This window comes from Rana temporaria, chromosome 12 (assembly GCF_905171775.1).
Source record: "Rana temporaria chromosome 12, aRanTem1.1, whole genome shotgun sequence".
NCBI lineage: Eukaryota > Metazoa > Chordata > Amphibia > Anura > Ranidae > Rana > Rana temporaria.
The window spans coordinates 133,466,485-133,484,248 of NC_053500.1; the positions used below are offsets into that span (position 1 = coordinate 133,466,485).

General features: G+C 43.8%; 1 protein-coding gene across 1 annotated transcript in view; it reads left to right on the forward strand.

Annotated features, from left to right (window-relative positions):
• Positions 1-6,753: 6,753 nt before the first annotated feature.
• CA10 (carbonic anhydrase 10) overlaps positions 6,754-17,764 on the forward strand; it is a 181,191-nt gene continuing 170,180 nt past the window's right edge. The window contains exon 1 of the mRNA XM_040330765.1: positions 6,754-7,263. Within this exon, the coding sequence (XP_040186699.1) occupies positions 7,203-7,263 (61 nt within the window). The 5' untranslated portion in view covers positions 6,754-7,202. The remainder of the gene's footprint in view (positions 7,264-17,764) is intronic.

The following is a 17,764-nucleotide window of genomic DNA, read 5'->3' on the forward strand; positions in this document are numbered from 1 at the left end:
GGCCGGGGAGCACTGATTTTACAAAGTCGGACACCCCTTCCATGTTAAACGGTCATATCTCTGGTGATTCTGGGGGACACAGTACCGGCCGGTCGTAGGTTCCCTGGACCCGGAACTTGGCACACATGTAGCCCCATTTCTCCTCTAAAACTGTGCAAAATTTGTTTTCTGGGGGACCTACGGCTGGGGAGTACTGATTTTTCAAACCTGAGCACCCCTTCCATAGACTCCCATGTTAAACGTCAGTCTAGTCACGGGCACAGTGAGGCATGGACACAGTGAGACATGGGCACAGTGAGGCATGGACACTGTGAGGCATGGACACAGTGAGGCATGCACATGGACACAGTGAGGCACAGTGAGGCATGCAGATGGACTCCCTAGACTTATACTCGAGTCAATAAGTTTTCTCATTTTTTTGTGGTAAAATTAGGTGCCTCGACTTATATTCAGGTCGGCTGATACTCGCGAGTATATACAGTATGTGTATATATATATATATATATATATATATATATATATATATATACATACATATATATATCCCAATATCCATCTACTGTCTCCAAGCTTTTTTACCAAAAAAATTAATAAATATAATATATATATATATATAAATATATATATATATATATATATATATATATATATATATATATATATATTCCAATATCTATCTACTGTCTCCAAGCTCCAATGTTGACCCTAGCTTCCTCCTCAGTCCAGCGTCGGCTCAATGGGGAAGGCGAAAATAAACTAGACCTCAAACTAGATTTTTTATTTTACAAAAAAAAAAATATATATATATATTTATATATATATATATATTCCAATATCTATCTACTGTCTCCAAGCTCCAATCTCCTCCCCCTCAGTCCAGCGCCGGCACTCCTCTTCAGGCAGAATGATAGCCATGTCATTCTGCCGATTTCCCATGAACCCAAACTGTTGTTTACACATCAACCTCTAGGGGTTACATCATCACACATTGGAGTCAATGGGGAAGGTGAAAATATAGTAGACCTCCAACTCGATTTTTTTATTTTACCCAAAAAATTGTAAATATACAGTATATACCAATATCTATCTACTGTCTTCATGCTTCAACGCTGTTCCTGGTTTCCTCCTCAGTCCAGCGCTGGGCACTCCTTCAGGCAGAACAACAATCAAGGCATTCTGCCCATTTCCTGTAAGCCCAATCTGCTGTTCACATATCTCCCTCTAGGGGGCGCATCATCATGCAGAGTGAGCTGACAGTACTCCAGGATTGAGTTGGCACTCCACTTCATTAGGTGAGCATGGCTCAGTCCTTGAAGAATGCCCATTCCCCCCACCCCCACCACTGGTGGAGCTGGAGGAAGTTGCCGTGATGTCTCTAGACTGGTTTGAACATTGTAGGTAAAAATGTATGTTTTCAAACAAAAATACCCTGGAGTGGAGGGTGGTGGAGTGCTGGTGAAAGGGAGGGGGGGCATAGGTATATCCTGAAGTTATTTTATAGTCATTGAGGTCTGATAAAGAGGTCACTCACCTCGAAACTTTCCATCACACACTGGAGTCAATGGGGTAGGCAAAAATAAAGTAGACCTCCAACTAGATTTTGTTTAATTTTACCCAAAAAATTGTAGGTATATCCTGAAGTTATATAGGCATTGAGGTCTGATGAAGAGGGGACTTCTCTCGAAACACGTCAGAAGACACGTGTGGCATGTTTCCAACATATAAGAAGTTTGTATACCTGTTCTGGTGGTTCTCCATGTGAATATTTAAGATGAGCATGATATTTTTATTGGTTTGTTAATATGATAACCTATTTTCCTCTTAATAAATAGTGTTCAAAGATAATGAACTAGGCGCCTGCTTTCTTTTTTATATATATATAGCATCTAGAAGTGTATCTATAGCCATTTTTTTTAGTTCTGAGTAGAGTAGGGAAGGATATATACAGCATCTCACAAAAGTAAGTACACCCCACACATATTTGTAAATATTTTCTTCTATCTTTTCATGTGACAACACTGAAGAAATTACACTTTGCTACAATGTTGTGTTACAGCTTGTACAACAGTGTAAATTTGCTGTCCCCTCAAAATAACTCAACACACAGCCATTAATGTCTAGACCACTGGCCACAAAAGTGAGTACACACCTAAGTGAAAATGTCCCAATTTGGGCCCAATTAGCCATTTTCCCTCCCCGGTGTCATGTGACTCGTTAGTGTTACAAGGTCTCAGGTGTGAATGGGGAACAGGTGTGTTAAATTTGGTGTTATCACTCTCACTCTCTCATACTGGTCACTGCATCAAATTGGTCTGCTTGGCTGTCATCCCACAAGGAAGCCTCTTCTAAAGATGATGCACAAGAAAGACCACAAACAGTTTGCTGAAGACAAACAAACTAAGGACATGGATTACTGGAACCGTGTGCTGTGGTTTGATGAGACCAAGATAAACGTATTTGGTGTCAAATGGTGTCAGGCGTGAGTGGCGGCAACCAGGTGAGGAGGACAAAGACAAGTGTGTCTTGTCTACAGTCAGGCATGGTGGTGGGAGTGTCATGGTCTGGGGCTGCATGAGTGCTGCCGGCACTGGGGAGCTACAGATCATTGAGGGAACCATGAATGCCAACATGTACTATGACATACTGAAGCAGAGCATGATCCCCTCCCTTTGGAGACTGGGCCGCAGGGCAGTATTCCAACATGATAACGACCCAAAAAAACACCTCCAGGATGACCACTGCCTTGCTAAAGAAGCTGAGGGTAAAGGTGATTGACTGGCCAAGCATGTCTCCAGCCGTAAACGCTATTGAGCATCTGTGGAGCATTCTCAAACGGAAGGGAGAGGAGCGCAAGGTCTCCAACATCCACCAGCTGTGTGATGTCATCATGGAGGTGGGGAAGAGGACTCCAGTGGCAACCTGTGAAGCTCTGGTGACCTCCATGCCCAAGAGGGTTAAGGCAGTGTTGGAAAATAAAATTGCCACACAAAATATTGACACTTTGTGCCCAATTTGGAAATTTTCACTAAGAGCCGGTTCACACTGCGGCTGCAACGACTTCAGGGGCGACTCTGCAAGTCGTCCTGAAGATGACTTCAGAGGCGATTAACAAAATGACTTCTGGCCCCGAGCCACCCCCGAAGTCGTACAAGAACCTTTTTCTTGCATCGCTCCTATTAGAACGGTTCTATTGCATAGAATGGGACGCGACTCGTCAGGCGGCTGAGCCGCCTGACCAGTGGCGGCTGGTGCTCAAAATTTTTGGGTGGGCGCAAACGGAAAAAAAAATTGCAGCCTCACTGTGCCCATCAAATGTCACCACTGTGCCATGCCATCAAACACAGCTACTGTGCCATTAATTGTCACCACTGTGCCATGCCATCAAACACAGCCACTGTGCCATCAATTGTCACCACTGTGCACCAGCAAACATGAGACTGCGGCAGACATTAGGGCATCGAGTAGCGGCTCCTTCTCTTCCCTTCTCGCTTCCGCCATGCGTCTCCTCCCCTCCTCCTAGGCGTCCAATAGGATCACCTGTCCTTTCAGCCAATTGGATGACGGGTTAAATACCCCACTTCCCGATTGGCCAGAAGGAGGATTAGTGTTGCAACAGCGAATATTCATTCACTGTTGCAACACACCTGGGTGGGCTCCAGACGCAATGCTCTGCACCTCAAGCCCTCCCTATATTGAAGCCTATTAGAGCCTCTGGCTATAATCAGTGCTTAAAAAAACAGACCCCTGCCCATCCCGCCATAGGAATTAATGTGCATGGATAGGGAGGGCAGCGGCATGGATAGGGAGGGCAGCAGCATGGATAGGGAGGGCAGCGGCATGGATAGGGAGGGCAGAAGCATGGGTAGGGAGGGCAGCAGCATGGATAGGGAGGGCAGCGGCATTGAAAGGGAGGGCAGAAACATGGATAGGGAGGGAAGAAGCATGGATAGGGAGGGCAGCGGCATGGATAGGGAGGGCAGCGGCATGGATAGGGAGGGCAGAAGCATGGATAGGGAGGGCAGCAGCATGGATAGGGAGGGCAGAAGCATGGATAGGGAGGGCAGCAGCATGGATAGGGAGGGCAGAAGCATGGATAGGGAGGGCAGCAGGATGGATAGGGAGGGCAGCAGCATGGATAGGGAGGGCAGAAGCATGGATAGGGAGGGCAGCAGCATGGATAGGGAGGGCAGCAGCATGGATAGGGAGGGCAGAAGCATGGATTAGGGGGGGGCAGCGCCCAATGCGTCCACAATGGACGGGCCACCCCTGGCATGGAGCCTAACTTTGCATCAAAATTGTATCTAGTAAAATCACTGCACTGATCCACAGAGCACAATAAATACACCGAGAGACAAGTACGACTCTTGTTTTTACGCATTTTTCCTTGATGAGCAAAATTGAGCTTCCACTTTGGTAAAATTAAGTTTCACTGAGAGCAAAAATCTGTAATTTTGCATCGAAATAATAATAAAAAAAAAATCACCGCACTCAACCCTGGAGCACATTAAACACACAGAGGCATGTACAAACCTTTTTTTCTTTTTTTTTTACGCAAATGAAGCTTGATGAGCAAAATTGAGTTTCCGCTTCAGTAAAATTAAATTCCACCGACAGTAAAAAAAAAAAACAGTAATTTTGCATCTAAATCAAGTTTAAGAAAATCACTGCACTCATCCCTTTTGCACAATAAACACACAGAGAGGCTGGTACTCCAGAGCTCAGGAATAATGTTCATACTACCAACAGAGAGAGGTAATCAGCACTAATCACAGTGCATGGGCTGAGATGGGGGTGGGTGGCTGCTTTCAGTGTTTGCTAGCAATCAGCATGCACTGAAAAAAAAGTGTGTCAGTGGATTTATTGACCACATTGTCTCCTATCCAGCATCCAGTATAGTCCCCCATGTGACAAGTCTTTTTTTTTTTTTCCTTGAATGGGAAATAGGAGGGATGCAAGTTTGCTGGTGGCTGGGATAGCCATGCATTATGCAACTCACTGACTGACAGTCTGCAAAGCTGTGGGTCACTTCAGGCTGTGGCTGCAGGTCAGGATGGGCAGAGTTTGCCAGTGAATCCAGCACTGCTTCATTGCATGCTGTACTGAGACAGCCTGGCAGGGAATACAAAGTGAGCTCTCCCCTCCCTTATCCAGGAGAATTGTCGGGAATCTATATGCGGGGATCTTGCTAGACTTCAGCACCTTGGACAGCGCTTCAGCTTCTACACAAGACTTATCCAGGCATCTTCTCAGGAGGGGGACCCTACAAGATTGGTGGGGGGTCTTTTTTTGCTGAACCCTCTTTGGCACCAGGTGGACTTCTGGGGAGCTCCTATAGTGACAATGGTTGAATGCAAATGGGAAAAGTGCGGGACTACACTGCAAGACTGCTGAATTCCCAACGCGGATTGGAAGAGAGGTCCTGCTGCAGAGCACCTTAAAGCGCCAGGGTAGAACCGCTGGAGAGGTCCTGCGGAGCACCTTTAAAAGCGCCAGGGAGGGACCACTGGAGAGATCCTGCCGGGCACCTTAAAGCGCCAGGGAGATACCGCTGGAGAGCTCTTTAAAGCGCCAGGGAGGGACCGCTGGAGAGGTCCTGCGGAGCACCTTAAAGCGCCAGGGAGGGACCACTGGAGAGATCCTGCCGGGCACCTTAAGCCAGGAAGGGACCACTGGAGATATCCTGCACCTTAAAGCGCTAGGGAGATACAGCTGGAGAAGTCTTTAAAGCACCAGGGAGGGACCGCTGGAGAGGTCCTGCGGAGCACCTTAAACAGCCCCGGTAAGTGCAGAGCGCTAATTAGCCACCCAGAGCTGGGGATCTTTATGAGCAGGACCCCCCCCCCAAAAAAAAATAGTCTAGGCTCGGGATCCTCAGCAGTACTGACCCGCAGTGACCTACCTGCTGCAGATGAGAGCCTTCCTCCATAGCCAGGGCGCGCATGAGCGACAGAACTGCGCCTTAATCTCCTCCAGGGAGCTGATGCACCTTGCTGGACCTCACTCCTACCCTGCTCAGCCTTCCAGCCAAGCCAAAGTGCCAAAAGTAGAGTGAACCGCCAATGATCCCCACCACCCTTACCCAAAGCTCATTGTGTGCAGCACCTTCAGGAGGGATCTCTGCTGGACAGCGCCTGTCTGGATTACCTGGTAGGTAGAGGAGCCTCATTAAAAAAAAAAGGATATTATTTTGGATGCACAAAATGCTGAAGTAATGGCAGCTTTCCCTTTGCAAAAGCTTGGCAGATTCAGATCAATATGCCAGGAAACAAACAGCTTAACTATCTGAGAGGCAATACAATTTTGCAAAATCTGCATCCTATCTTTGCTTTAAAAAAAAAAAAGATCCTTATTAAAATGATGCATTAAATGCAGGCTGCCCACCCATGCCTGGGAATTACATGACTGCAAATATGCAATCTAGTGTAGTAATATGTATAGAAAATTTCAAGTGACTGTAGTACACCTGAATCCTTTAGGATGTGCTTCTTCAAGCTTTGCTTTGGGAGGTATAGGGTGGTTTTATGTGATACTCCAGCGCCCCCTGGTGCCCAAACAAAGAGACACCATGGTTTTAAAAAAAAAAAGAAAGAAAAAAAAATTAAACCCCTTGCAATGCTATCTTGCTGCAGTCAGTCACATAACATCACACTGGTGTTATTTTCAATTCAATTTCTCTTTTCTCTACAAAATGTTTTGATTTTGTTTCGTTACCTTTATTTTTTATTTTAATTTTTTTTCTGTTATCTTCTCACAGGGGGGACCCCCAGCTCATCAAGGATGTCCATGACAGTCTTGGGAGATACATTGAAGGGATAAAACTAAAACAGCTTAATGCCCATCGCTGGGGGATCGACTGCACGGATAATGATCTTGCTGGCCAACTCTTAATTTAACTGCAAGAAGATTTGGCTGTGGAGATAATATTTTTTTTTTATATATTGTGATTTGGATTTTTTTTTTTGTCTTGTGAATTATTATTCTTTTTTTGCTTTTTTCCATTTTTTTTTTTCTACTGATGGAGAGAACAGGATCAAGTTGAGGTCCTTGTGTTGGATTTTTCCTTCTTCTTCTTTTTTTTTTCTTTTTTTGGGACATGAGTAAACATATTTGGAAAATACACTCAGGCAGAGAGGGACCTTGCCATTGGGAAGTGTTCTATTGATTGTTCCGTTGAGTGATGCAGTTGGTATGAAAATCGTAGAATGGAAATTGTTTGGGAGGTGGTGTTTTTCCTACAAGCCAATTTCATCGTTTGCATGTCAGGTATGGTATATAAAAAAAAATATATATATATTTTATTTGCATTTATTGTAGAATGAGATTTGATTTTTTATTATTATTATTATTATTATTATTATTATTATTATTATTATTCTACATGTACTGCATGGTAATACTTTTCACTGTGCTGTTTTTCCTTAGCCAAGGCACTTACAGTAAGAAATAAAATATTAAGCTTAATAATTCTCCCAGGTGCACAGATCACTTGGTCGGCTATCATAGGATGGGTGACATAATGATGTGCTGTTGGCATACCTCTAATTTTTCATGCATCTTATTCTACTATATAATGACATATATATGACATGTACGTATAAAATGTGGCTTAAATCCCAGAGCAAACTTTTATTAAAATGCATTTTTTTTAAGCATTTTTTTTTTTTTTGATCAGCTGAAAAAAAAAAATGTGTATAATTATTTTTTTTCTTATGATTTATGTGTTTAAAGCAAACCCTTCTTATTTTTCCTTTAATTCTTTTTTTAATGCCTCAAGAGTTGTGTAAGTTTTTTTCCAGTGCAAGGACTGAGGATGTTATATGGGGGTGATAAGTCTATAAGCGTTATTAGAGATTTTTTTTTTTTTTTTTGTGTGTGTGTGATTGTCATATCAATGCAAAAAAAAAGGGACATGTTGTACGCCAGGCAAAATAGGTGCTGTCAAAAAATAATGAATACTTTGGTTGGTGGGCACATTTATAAAGCACAGCTAGTTGGGATTATTCCTAATAATGGGATTTCAGCTGAATGTTAATTTTCCAGTATATAGCATTATATGCATAAACAGTGGGAGTCTGGGGGTCAGACCTACAAACCCAACCCATACACCCCCCCCCCCCCCACTCCGCCCCTCCCCCACCCCCCAAAAAAATAGCTTTGCGCTAAAGGACAGACTACAACCTCCACAATGCCATTGGCATGACACTGAAATGCGATTGGATATGGCAAGTACTAAATAGCTGGATTGGTTCCAAAAAGAGGGGATGTACGGTATTAGAGCATTTAGTTACTTTCAATGGTGGCCAAAGGGGGTGTTGCTTGAAATGAATTGTACTGGCTCTACAAAGAAGAGAGCTGTGTGGAATGAAAGTGAATTGAGAAGTGAAAATAAATAAAATAAAAAATATGCAATTTTTTTTTAATTGTTGGTGCTGTTTTTGATTAATCAGCTGTGGAAAATCGATGATTTTTTGATGTTTTAATCTTTGGCTCAATAGTGGGGAGCTGTATAGAGATAGGAGACGTTAACGCTGCTACTTGCCTGCAGGTTGTTATTCAATAGCTGCACCCAAAGGGAATTTTAATTGTAGAAAAATGTGGCAAAAGTAAGTTGCTTTGACTTATTAGTGAACTTGTTGAAGAAGCTAACTTGTTCTAAGAAACATATTTACTTTAATGCAGGATGGTGGTACCAAACCCATCCCTCTTGGTGTACCTTCAGTGGGGAGCCACTGCTGGGGGTCATGAGGCCAGTGGCCTTTCCAAGAAGGCTGTGTCTTGATGAGCAGGGGCGGACTGACAACTCATGGGGCCCCCAGGCAGTAGGAGATTATGGGGCCCCCGGGGCAATAGGAGATTATGGGGTCCCCAGGCAATACATTTTGGGGCCACACAATATACACACACACAGACAGGTCGGTGGTACCAAACCCATCCCTCTTGGTGTACCTTCAGTGGGGAGCCACTGCTGGGGGTCATGAGGCCAGTGGCCTTTCCAAGAAGGCTGTGTCTTGATGAGCAGGGGCGGACTGACAACTCATGGGGCCCCCAGGCAGTAGGAGATTATGGGGCCCCCGGGGCAATAGGAGATTATGGGGTCCCCAGGCAATACATTTTGGGGCCACACAATATACACACACACAGACAGGTCGGTGGTACCAAACACATCCCCTTTGGTGTACCTTCAGTGGGGAGCCACTGCTGGGGGTCATGAGGCCAGTGGCCTTTCCAAGAAGGCTGTGTCTTGATGAGCAGGGGCGGACTGACAACTCATGGGGCCCCCAGGCAGTAGGAGATTATGGGGCCCCCGGGCAATAGGAGATTATGGGGTCCCCAGGCAATAGATTTTGGGGCCACACAGTATACACACACACACAGACAGGTCGGTGGTACCAAACACATCCCCTTTGGTGTACCTTCAGTGGGGAGCCACTGCTGGGGGTCATGGGGCCAGTGGCCTTTCCAAGAAGGTTGTGTCTTGATGAGCAGGGGCGGACTGACAACTCATGGGGCCCCCAGGCAGTAGGAGATTATGGGGCCCCCGGGCAATAGGAGATTATGGGGCCCCCCGGGGCAATAGGAGATTATGGGGCCCCTGGGGCAATAGGAGATTATGGGGCCCCCGGGGCAATAGGAGATTATGGGGTCCCCAGGCAATAGGAGATCATGGGGCCCCCGGGCAATAGGAGATTATGGGGTCCCCAGGCAATAGATTATGGGGCCACACAGAATACACACACATAGACAGTATACATACACAGTATTCACACACAGACACACAAGATACACACACACAGTATACACACACACACAGAATACACATATATACACACACTGAAAAGGTACTGGAGAGGCGGGGCAGCTATAATCTTGGGATTTTTAGACCAAAGGCATGTCAGGAAGGGACATTTCAGGGACACATGTAAAAAAACATAGATTTTTACATACTGTCCCTGGTTTTACTGAGGCTGGCAACCCTGATGGGGCCCCCTAGTGGAATGGGGCCCTCGGGCTCTGCCCGAGTGCTCGAATGGTCAGTCCGCCCCTGTTGATGAGCAAATAAACGTTGATCCACTGGCGATATGGCGAATACGAATCTGCGATGCGGGTCACATGGTGCATTATCAGACATCTGTTGCTTGTAATAAAGTGATAAATTGAGCATTCAAAAAACATTAAAAACATATACACGAGTATACAGTGATCCCTTGTGCGTCAACGCGTTTCGCCGTTAGGCTTCATCAGGACACGTTCAAGGTTCAAAGATAACAAAGAGAAAACGGATCTCACTGTCTTTTAGTAGAGTTAGCTTCATACAAAATTATCCAAAAACAATGATACATAGAGATGTCTTCCAGCAGGGAGACTAGTTCCAATAGTCTATATATGGGCAGTTTAGAAGCAACTAGTTCTGCTAATATAGGCAGATCACAGATAGTAACTGGATAACTTCCAAAAACAGGGGCAAAAAGATATCACAGGAAGGAAATACAAGGTAACTAGCCAGTCAATGAAAGGCTTGAGTATTCACCCCAGGATCCGAGCGGGAGCTGGACACAAAGGAGGTTCATGTACTGAGACATATACTGTATGGTCATCAGAGTATGAAAGCCCCTCAAAAGGAATAATAGAGCTGTGAAGATCGTGAAAAGCCCCTGGGAGACAGCAAGGCTCTGTGCACCCTGGGCCCCCCACCCCCCCCCCCATCTATCTAGTCCATGGGTAGGTGACCCCCAACCTGCAGTCAAGACAAATGCAAGTCCTCCACCCACAAGGGGCAGAGAATTATGGGTCAATAGGCAAGCATAGATTATGTTGGTGACCACCTTATAGATATGTCAGGTCAACATGATGGTAAAGCTCCTGTGTGGTGTTAAGGTGGTTGTAAACCTCAGACAATAAATCCGAACAAAGCATATCGCTCTATAGTGTGTACTTGTCTCAATTAAAAGCACTAAGTGTCATTTCTGTCTGCTGCTTCGTTCCTCTGCTATCAGCATCATTCACTTCTGACAAATTTTCCTGACACCAAGAGAAAAAAGGTGACAGGGAAGGGATCTCCAGCACACAGCTTGTGATTGACAACTTCAGCTCTGTTCTTGTGTGCTGCGTGAAGAGCGTTGTGTCCCTTACCTTCAATCAGCTCTCAAAGCTCTGCTCACTAAGCTCTGCAGTGTGAAACTTCAGCTCTCCACCCCCTTTTTTATGACTGCTCAGACAAGCTGTATAAAAGCAAGACTTTGAACAGATGAAGGGAAGAGCAGGTCGCAGATAAACAGATACAACTTATGTAGGAGGATTGGTTTCATCTCTGTGTATCATCATAGTCAATTCACTGGGTATATGGAAGGTTTTACAACCACTTTAACCTTTGTGGACTGAAAAGTACATATTTGGGCATCTTTGTCATGATCACATAGTACACCGATAAGGCTTTGCACCACATAATCAATTTAATATGTTCTCCTATTGGCCTATTCTTTTGATCTCTAGACAGCTATGAGAAACATATAAGGACAGATAATCCGCACATGGTGTGATACTGTATGACGTTTAATGGTATAAAAAGGGGTTTACACTTACAGCAAATTGAAAAAAACAAGCTTGTAGATAAAATAGGACATGAGCAATAATTTCAAGAGTATTACCCAACGTGTTTCGTCCTATTGGACGTCATCTGTGGTGTCAATGTAAGGAAGCCAGAATGTAAGTAAAATCCACAATTAGGGTAAGAGTACATGGGGAAGAGGACTGTTTTTATACTGAGGGAGTGGACTGCTAAAGGGTCCAGAGGACTATTTTATTATGTATATGGGTTCACTAAGCCACACAAACATCTGATCTCCACTGAATGGACCAGTTTGCCCTAAATCTTGATCACTGGGTTAAAAATTGTGTTATGTGCCCAATTTTTACTACAAGATAGCATTTGAAGGGTGGAATTATTATTTTTTGGTGGTAGAAAGTCTGTCTACTCCAGACTACTTAACTAGGGTTTCTCCTTCCTACGATTAAGCCTTGGAGGGCAGGGGCAAATTGCATCAGAAGGCCTTGCTCTTTTGGTGGAGACTTGCAGGCTGAAGCCAATTCTGATTCCTATGCTATGATGGCTGGTCAGGGGAGCGACGTCTTTTGTACTTGATGTAGGGTTCCTCCAGAGGTTGGTAGGGGTTCCTTGAGCAATGAGCATATTCTGCCATTCAATCAGCTAAGAAACCACTGGCAACAATAATTATTATTATTATTATTACTGTATACAGGATTTATATAGTGCCAACAGTTTGCGCATAGCTTTACAACAGGGCAGACACTAAGGGGCAGATCCACATACATACACTGCGCCCGGTGCAGATGTCAGATACGCTACGCCGCTGTAACTTACTTTGAGTTGGTTTGAATCCTCAACGAATTTGCGCCGTAAGTTACGGCGGCGTAAGGGCGCGGAATTCAAATTCGGCGGGTAGGGGGCGTGTTTCATTTAAATGAAGCAGGTCCCCGTGCCGAACGAACTGCGCATGCGCCGTCCCTAAAATTTCCCGGCGTGCATTGCTCTAAATGACGTCGCAAGGACGTCATTGGTTTTGACGTGGACGTAAATTACGTCCAGCCCCATTCACGGACGACTTACGCAAACGATGTAAAATTTTCAAAATTATACGCGGGAACGACGGCCATACTTAACATTGAGTACGCCACCATATAGCAGCTTTAACTATACGCCGGAAAAAGCCGAACGGAAACGACGTAAAAAAATGTGACGGCCGCTCGTACGTTCGTGGATCGTCGGAAATAGCTCATTTGCATACTTGACGCGGAATACGACGGGAACGCCACCTAGCGGCCGCAGAAAAATTGCATCTAAGATCCGATGGCGTACTAAGGCGTACGCCTGTCGGATCTAACACAGATGCCGTTGTATCTTGTTTTGTGGATACCAAAACAAAGATACGACGCGCAAAATTTGAAATTACGCGGCGTATCAACAGATACGCCGGCGTAATTTCTTTGAGGATCTGCCCCTAAATATTACATTTTTGGTTTGGGGTTTAATACAGTTTTAAGAGCTATATTTTGTTTGTGGAACAACGGTATGCCGTTCTTGGGTCAATCCCTTCTATTCGCAGTTAGAGGATTGAACTATGACTAGGGAACAAATGAAAAATGGTTTTGTAGAAAAGCCTGATCCGATTGGTTGCTATAACAATACACATTGTGGGCCAGATCCACAAAGAGCTTACGGCGGCGTATATATTGATACGCCGCGTAAGTTCTACGATGCGCCGTCGTATCTTTGTTTTGTATCCACAAAACAAGATACGACTGAATGTGGGCTAGATCCGACTGACGTACGTCTTAGTACGCCGTCGGATCTTAGGTGCATATTTACGCTTCCGTTGATTTCCGCGTAGAGTATGCAAATTAGCTAGATAACGTACATCCGCCCAGCGCATTTTTTTACGTCGTTTACGTAAGGCTTTTTTCGGCGTAACGTTACCCCTGCCTCTATGAGGTGTACGCAATGTTAGGTATAGACGTCGGGCCAGCGTCTGTCTGTGTCTGTCGAAAGTTCTAAGAAGATTCGACAAGCAGCTAAAGTTTGGTTGTCCCGATACCACTTTTTTAGGACCGAGTACAAGTACCGATACTTTTTTTCAAGTAGTCGCCGATACCGAATACCGATACTTTTTTTTAATGTCATGTGACCGTTTTCAAACCACAATACAGACCAAAGATATTTTCTTTAGAATTATGAAGAACTGGTACATCATGGTGTGGGGCTGTTTTTTAGCATACGGTACTGGAAAACTACATATGATTGAAGGAGTGATCACTGTCAGTGCAGCTCATCGGTGCCAGTGCCCAAAAGTGCAGCTAGCCAGTGCCACCTATCAGTGCAGATCAGTGCCCATTAGTGCATCAGTGCAGGGAGGCAGCTTATTAGTGCATCTCATCAGTGCCACCCAATCAATGCCAGTGCCAGTGCCACCTATCAGTGCCATCCATTTATGAGTGCCATTCAATCAATGCCAGTGCCACCTATCAGTGCCATCCAATGGTGCCATCCAATTTGTGTTCGATGTCACAAAAAAAAAAAAAAGTATTCTATTTTGGTATCGGGAGTATTTGCGCGAGTACGAGTACTAGCGCAAATACTCGGTATCGGTCCCGATACCGATACTGGTATCGGTATCTGGACAACCCTAAGCTAAACTGTACGACGCCGCGATCGGACATTTCCGGTCAAATTCTCGGCCCATAGGCTATAGAAGAATTCTAATGTTGGTTGACTAGTAATAATAATTAATAAATATAATTATTACTAGTCATACAACATTATAATTCTACTATAGCTTGTGGGCAGAGCATTCGACCGGAAATGTACAATCTCTGCGTCGTACAGTTTAGCTGCTTTGTCGAATCTTCTTACAACATTCGACAGACACCATAAGCCTTCAATTGACAGATTCGACCTTAATTTAGATTTTTAGACTAATGCATTTTTTAACTAAACAAAATAAATAAAAACGAATTTCGGGAGTAACAAAATAAACGTATTTTTCGGACGAAAACGAAATTCTGAAACAAAATATTTCAGTGCGCACATGTCTACTTTTGACTATATAGGTAGGTATGTTGGTCAGGTGTCCACAAACTATTGGCCATATATAGTGTATACCGTGTTTCCCCGAAAATAAGCCTGGGTCTTATATTAATTATGCCAACAAAAGACACAGTGGGGCTTATTTTCGGGGTAGCTCTTACCATGTAATGTGCTGTCTTCTCTCCCCCTCCCCCTCCCTGCCTGTCAGGAATCCCCAGTGTGAACTGAGTTAAAATGCTTGTAAAATCCTACAATCCACTCTATTACAGTATTATATAGTGTACAATGTGCGTGTTCCTGTAATATAATTGTGCCAAATACCTTTGTTATAGCGCCATTCTGCGCTTCTGTGATCCGCCAGAGCTCTTTTCCCCGCAATTATATTACAGAAACACACACATTGTACATTATATACTACTGTAATATAGTGAATTTTAGGATTACACAAGCATTTTTAACTAGGGCTTATTTTTGGGGTAGGTCTTATATTGCAGCGCTCCTGGAAAATAACGCTAGGTCTTATTTTCAGGGTAGGTCTTATTTTTGGGGAAACAGGGTATGTATCAAAACCAACTAAGATTATATGGCAAGCTTTTTATCATTGGCTTATAACTCTCAGATTGGCAGTGTACTTATTTACATTGCTAAATACCCTTTCCTCTTGCTAATAGCATTCATTGTTTTATTTTGTTTTTACTGTTGTTGTGCTTTTTATCTTACTCTTCTATTTGGCATTCTGTAGTACAGTTATCTTAATGAACGGCCACGCTGCAGAATATTCACACATTACCATTAATGGGCCTTCGGTAATTAGTTACCATGTTTTCATTTGTTGGCTCACATTTGATTTATGTGCCGTACGGTGCTCATTCCCCCACCTCTGTTAGCTTACCATTTATTTTGTTCTTATAAGCACATTAATATCTTTCAGATATCCCACCCCCGAATGTCTATTTGCAGGAACTTGTTTCTATTGCCTTCATCTTTGTTAATGAATTCATTTATTTTATTGTTCTTGCTTTCCTGGGCTTTCCCGGTTCCCAATTTTCCCCAATATGCAGAACATGGCTGTCCATGTTTCTTATTCTCAAGGCTTCATTTTGGGTTGAGGTGGGCACAAGACATATGTGGACACTCCTCCAAATGATTGAGTTCAGGTACTTTTAGTAAGGGATACTGTTAACATTTTTGACAATTGTACGCTTCCAACCTTGTGGCAACAGTTTGAGGAAGAAAATTGAAGAAAGTGGCAGATATGTCCTCGTTAGATACAGAAGCTCATCCCAAAATGTAAAGGGAAAAATAGAACAGGGAGAGTAGGGATTATTGCGGTGCCAGAACAATTCAATGACAAGGGCCCGGATTCAGAAAGAATCGCGTATCTTTAGGCGGGGGTAGCGCATCTCATATACGCTACGCCACCGTAACTTAGAGAGGCGAGTACCGTATTCAGAAAGAACTTGCGCCCTAAGTTACGGCGGCATAGCGAAAATGGGCCGGCGTAAGCCCGCGTAATTCAAATGAACAAGGCAGTGGGCGTGTTGTATTGCAAATGAGGGGCCGAACGAACGGCGCATGCGCCGTCCGTGGACGTATCCCAGTGCGCATGCTCAGAATCACGTCGCAAATACTCAATGCTTTCGACGTGAACGTAACCTACATCCCCCGGCCCTATTCACGTACGACTTACGCAAACGATGTAAACCACGTAAAATTCTACGCTGTTGCGACGTCCATACTTAACATTGGCTGCGCCTCATATAGCAGGGGGAACTTTACGCCTACAAAACACCTTACGCAAACGACGTATATCAAGACGGCGGGCGTAAGTACGTTCGTTAATCGGCGTATCTAGCTCATTTGCATATTCTACGCGTAAATCTATGGAAGCGCCCCTAGCGGGAGGGACAAATATGCAACCAAGATACGACGGCGTAAGAGACTTACGTCAGTCGGATCTTGGCCAATTTCTGGCGTATCTGATTCTTTGAATCAGGCGCCGAGATACGACGGCACACATTCGGATTTACGACGGCGTAGCTGGAGATACGCCGTCGTAAGTCCTTTCTGAATCCGGGCCAAGTAATTTAAAATGTAACACATTTTGTTACAAAGTATTATAAAAATAGTACGAAGAGACAAAATATTGGACATGTGCACACTGAAATATTTCATTTCGGAATTTCGTTTTCGTCCTGAAAAATACATTTATTTCGTTACTCCCGAAATTCGTTTTTATTTATTTTGTTTCCTTAAAAAATGCATTTGTCCGAAAATCTGAATTAATTAAGGTTGAATCTGTCATTGAAGGTTTATGGTGTCTGTCAAATGTTCTCTAAGAAAATTTGACGGAGCAGCTAAACTGTACGACGCCGCAATCGTACATTTCCGGTCGAATGTTCCTACAGGCTATAGAAGAATTCTAATGTTGTATGACACTAGTAATAATTATATTTATAAATTATTATTACTAGTCAACCAACAATTAAATTCTTTTATAGCCTATGGGCCGAGCATTTGACCGGAAATGTACGATTGCGGAGTCGTACAGTTTAGCTGCTTGTCGAATCTTCTTAGAACTTTCGACAGACACCATAAGCCTTCAATGACAGATTCGACGTTTGTATGTTTTTCGCTGCTTTGTCGAATCTTCGCCGTTCATGTCGAATGGTCTACCCCAACACTGTCTCTATAATGTCGAATCTTTCCTCTCTATGTAGAATAACCTTGGACTAATAGAGTTAAGGTTAGGCACATTCGACCGCAGATTCAATAGACACAGATTGTTATTGTCAGCGTTATGTCAAATCTCCAATCTATATCGAATTGTTGTAGCAATGCGTTTTTGGGGATTGGCTCCCCTTTTTTCAGGACTTTGGTAGTATTAGATCTGTTGGTGATAACTGCAGTCTATGTCCTAATATAATATCAGTGTTTTGTAGTATCTATTGTGCTTTTAGTGGCAATAAAGGTTTACTAAAGCGCTAAAGAGGGTGAAGCTCAAATCCCCTGAAACACCAATAAAGTGATCATTGATCTCCAACCAGGTAGAGTTCCCAAGACTTTCTACCTCCATAACCTTGACCGGGACAGGAAATCAGGAGAAATCTCCCCAGGACATAGGACTCTTTTTTTTTTTTTTTGAGATACAGTTTATTTGGCTAC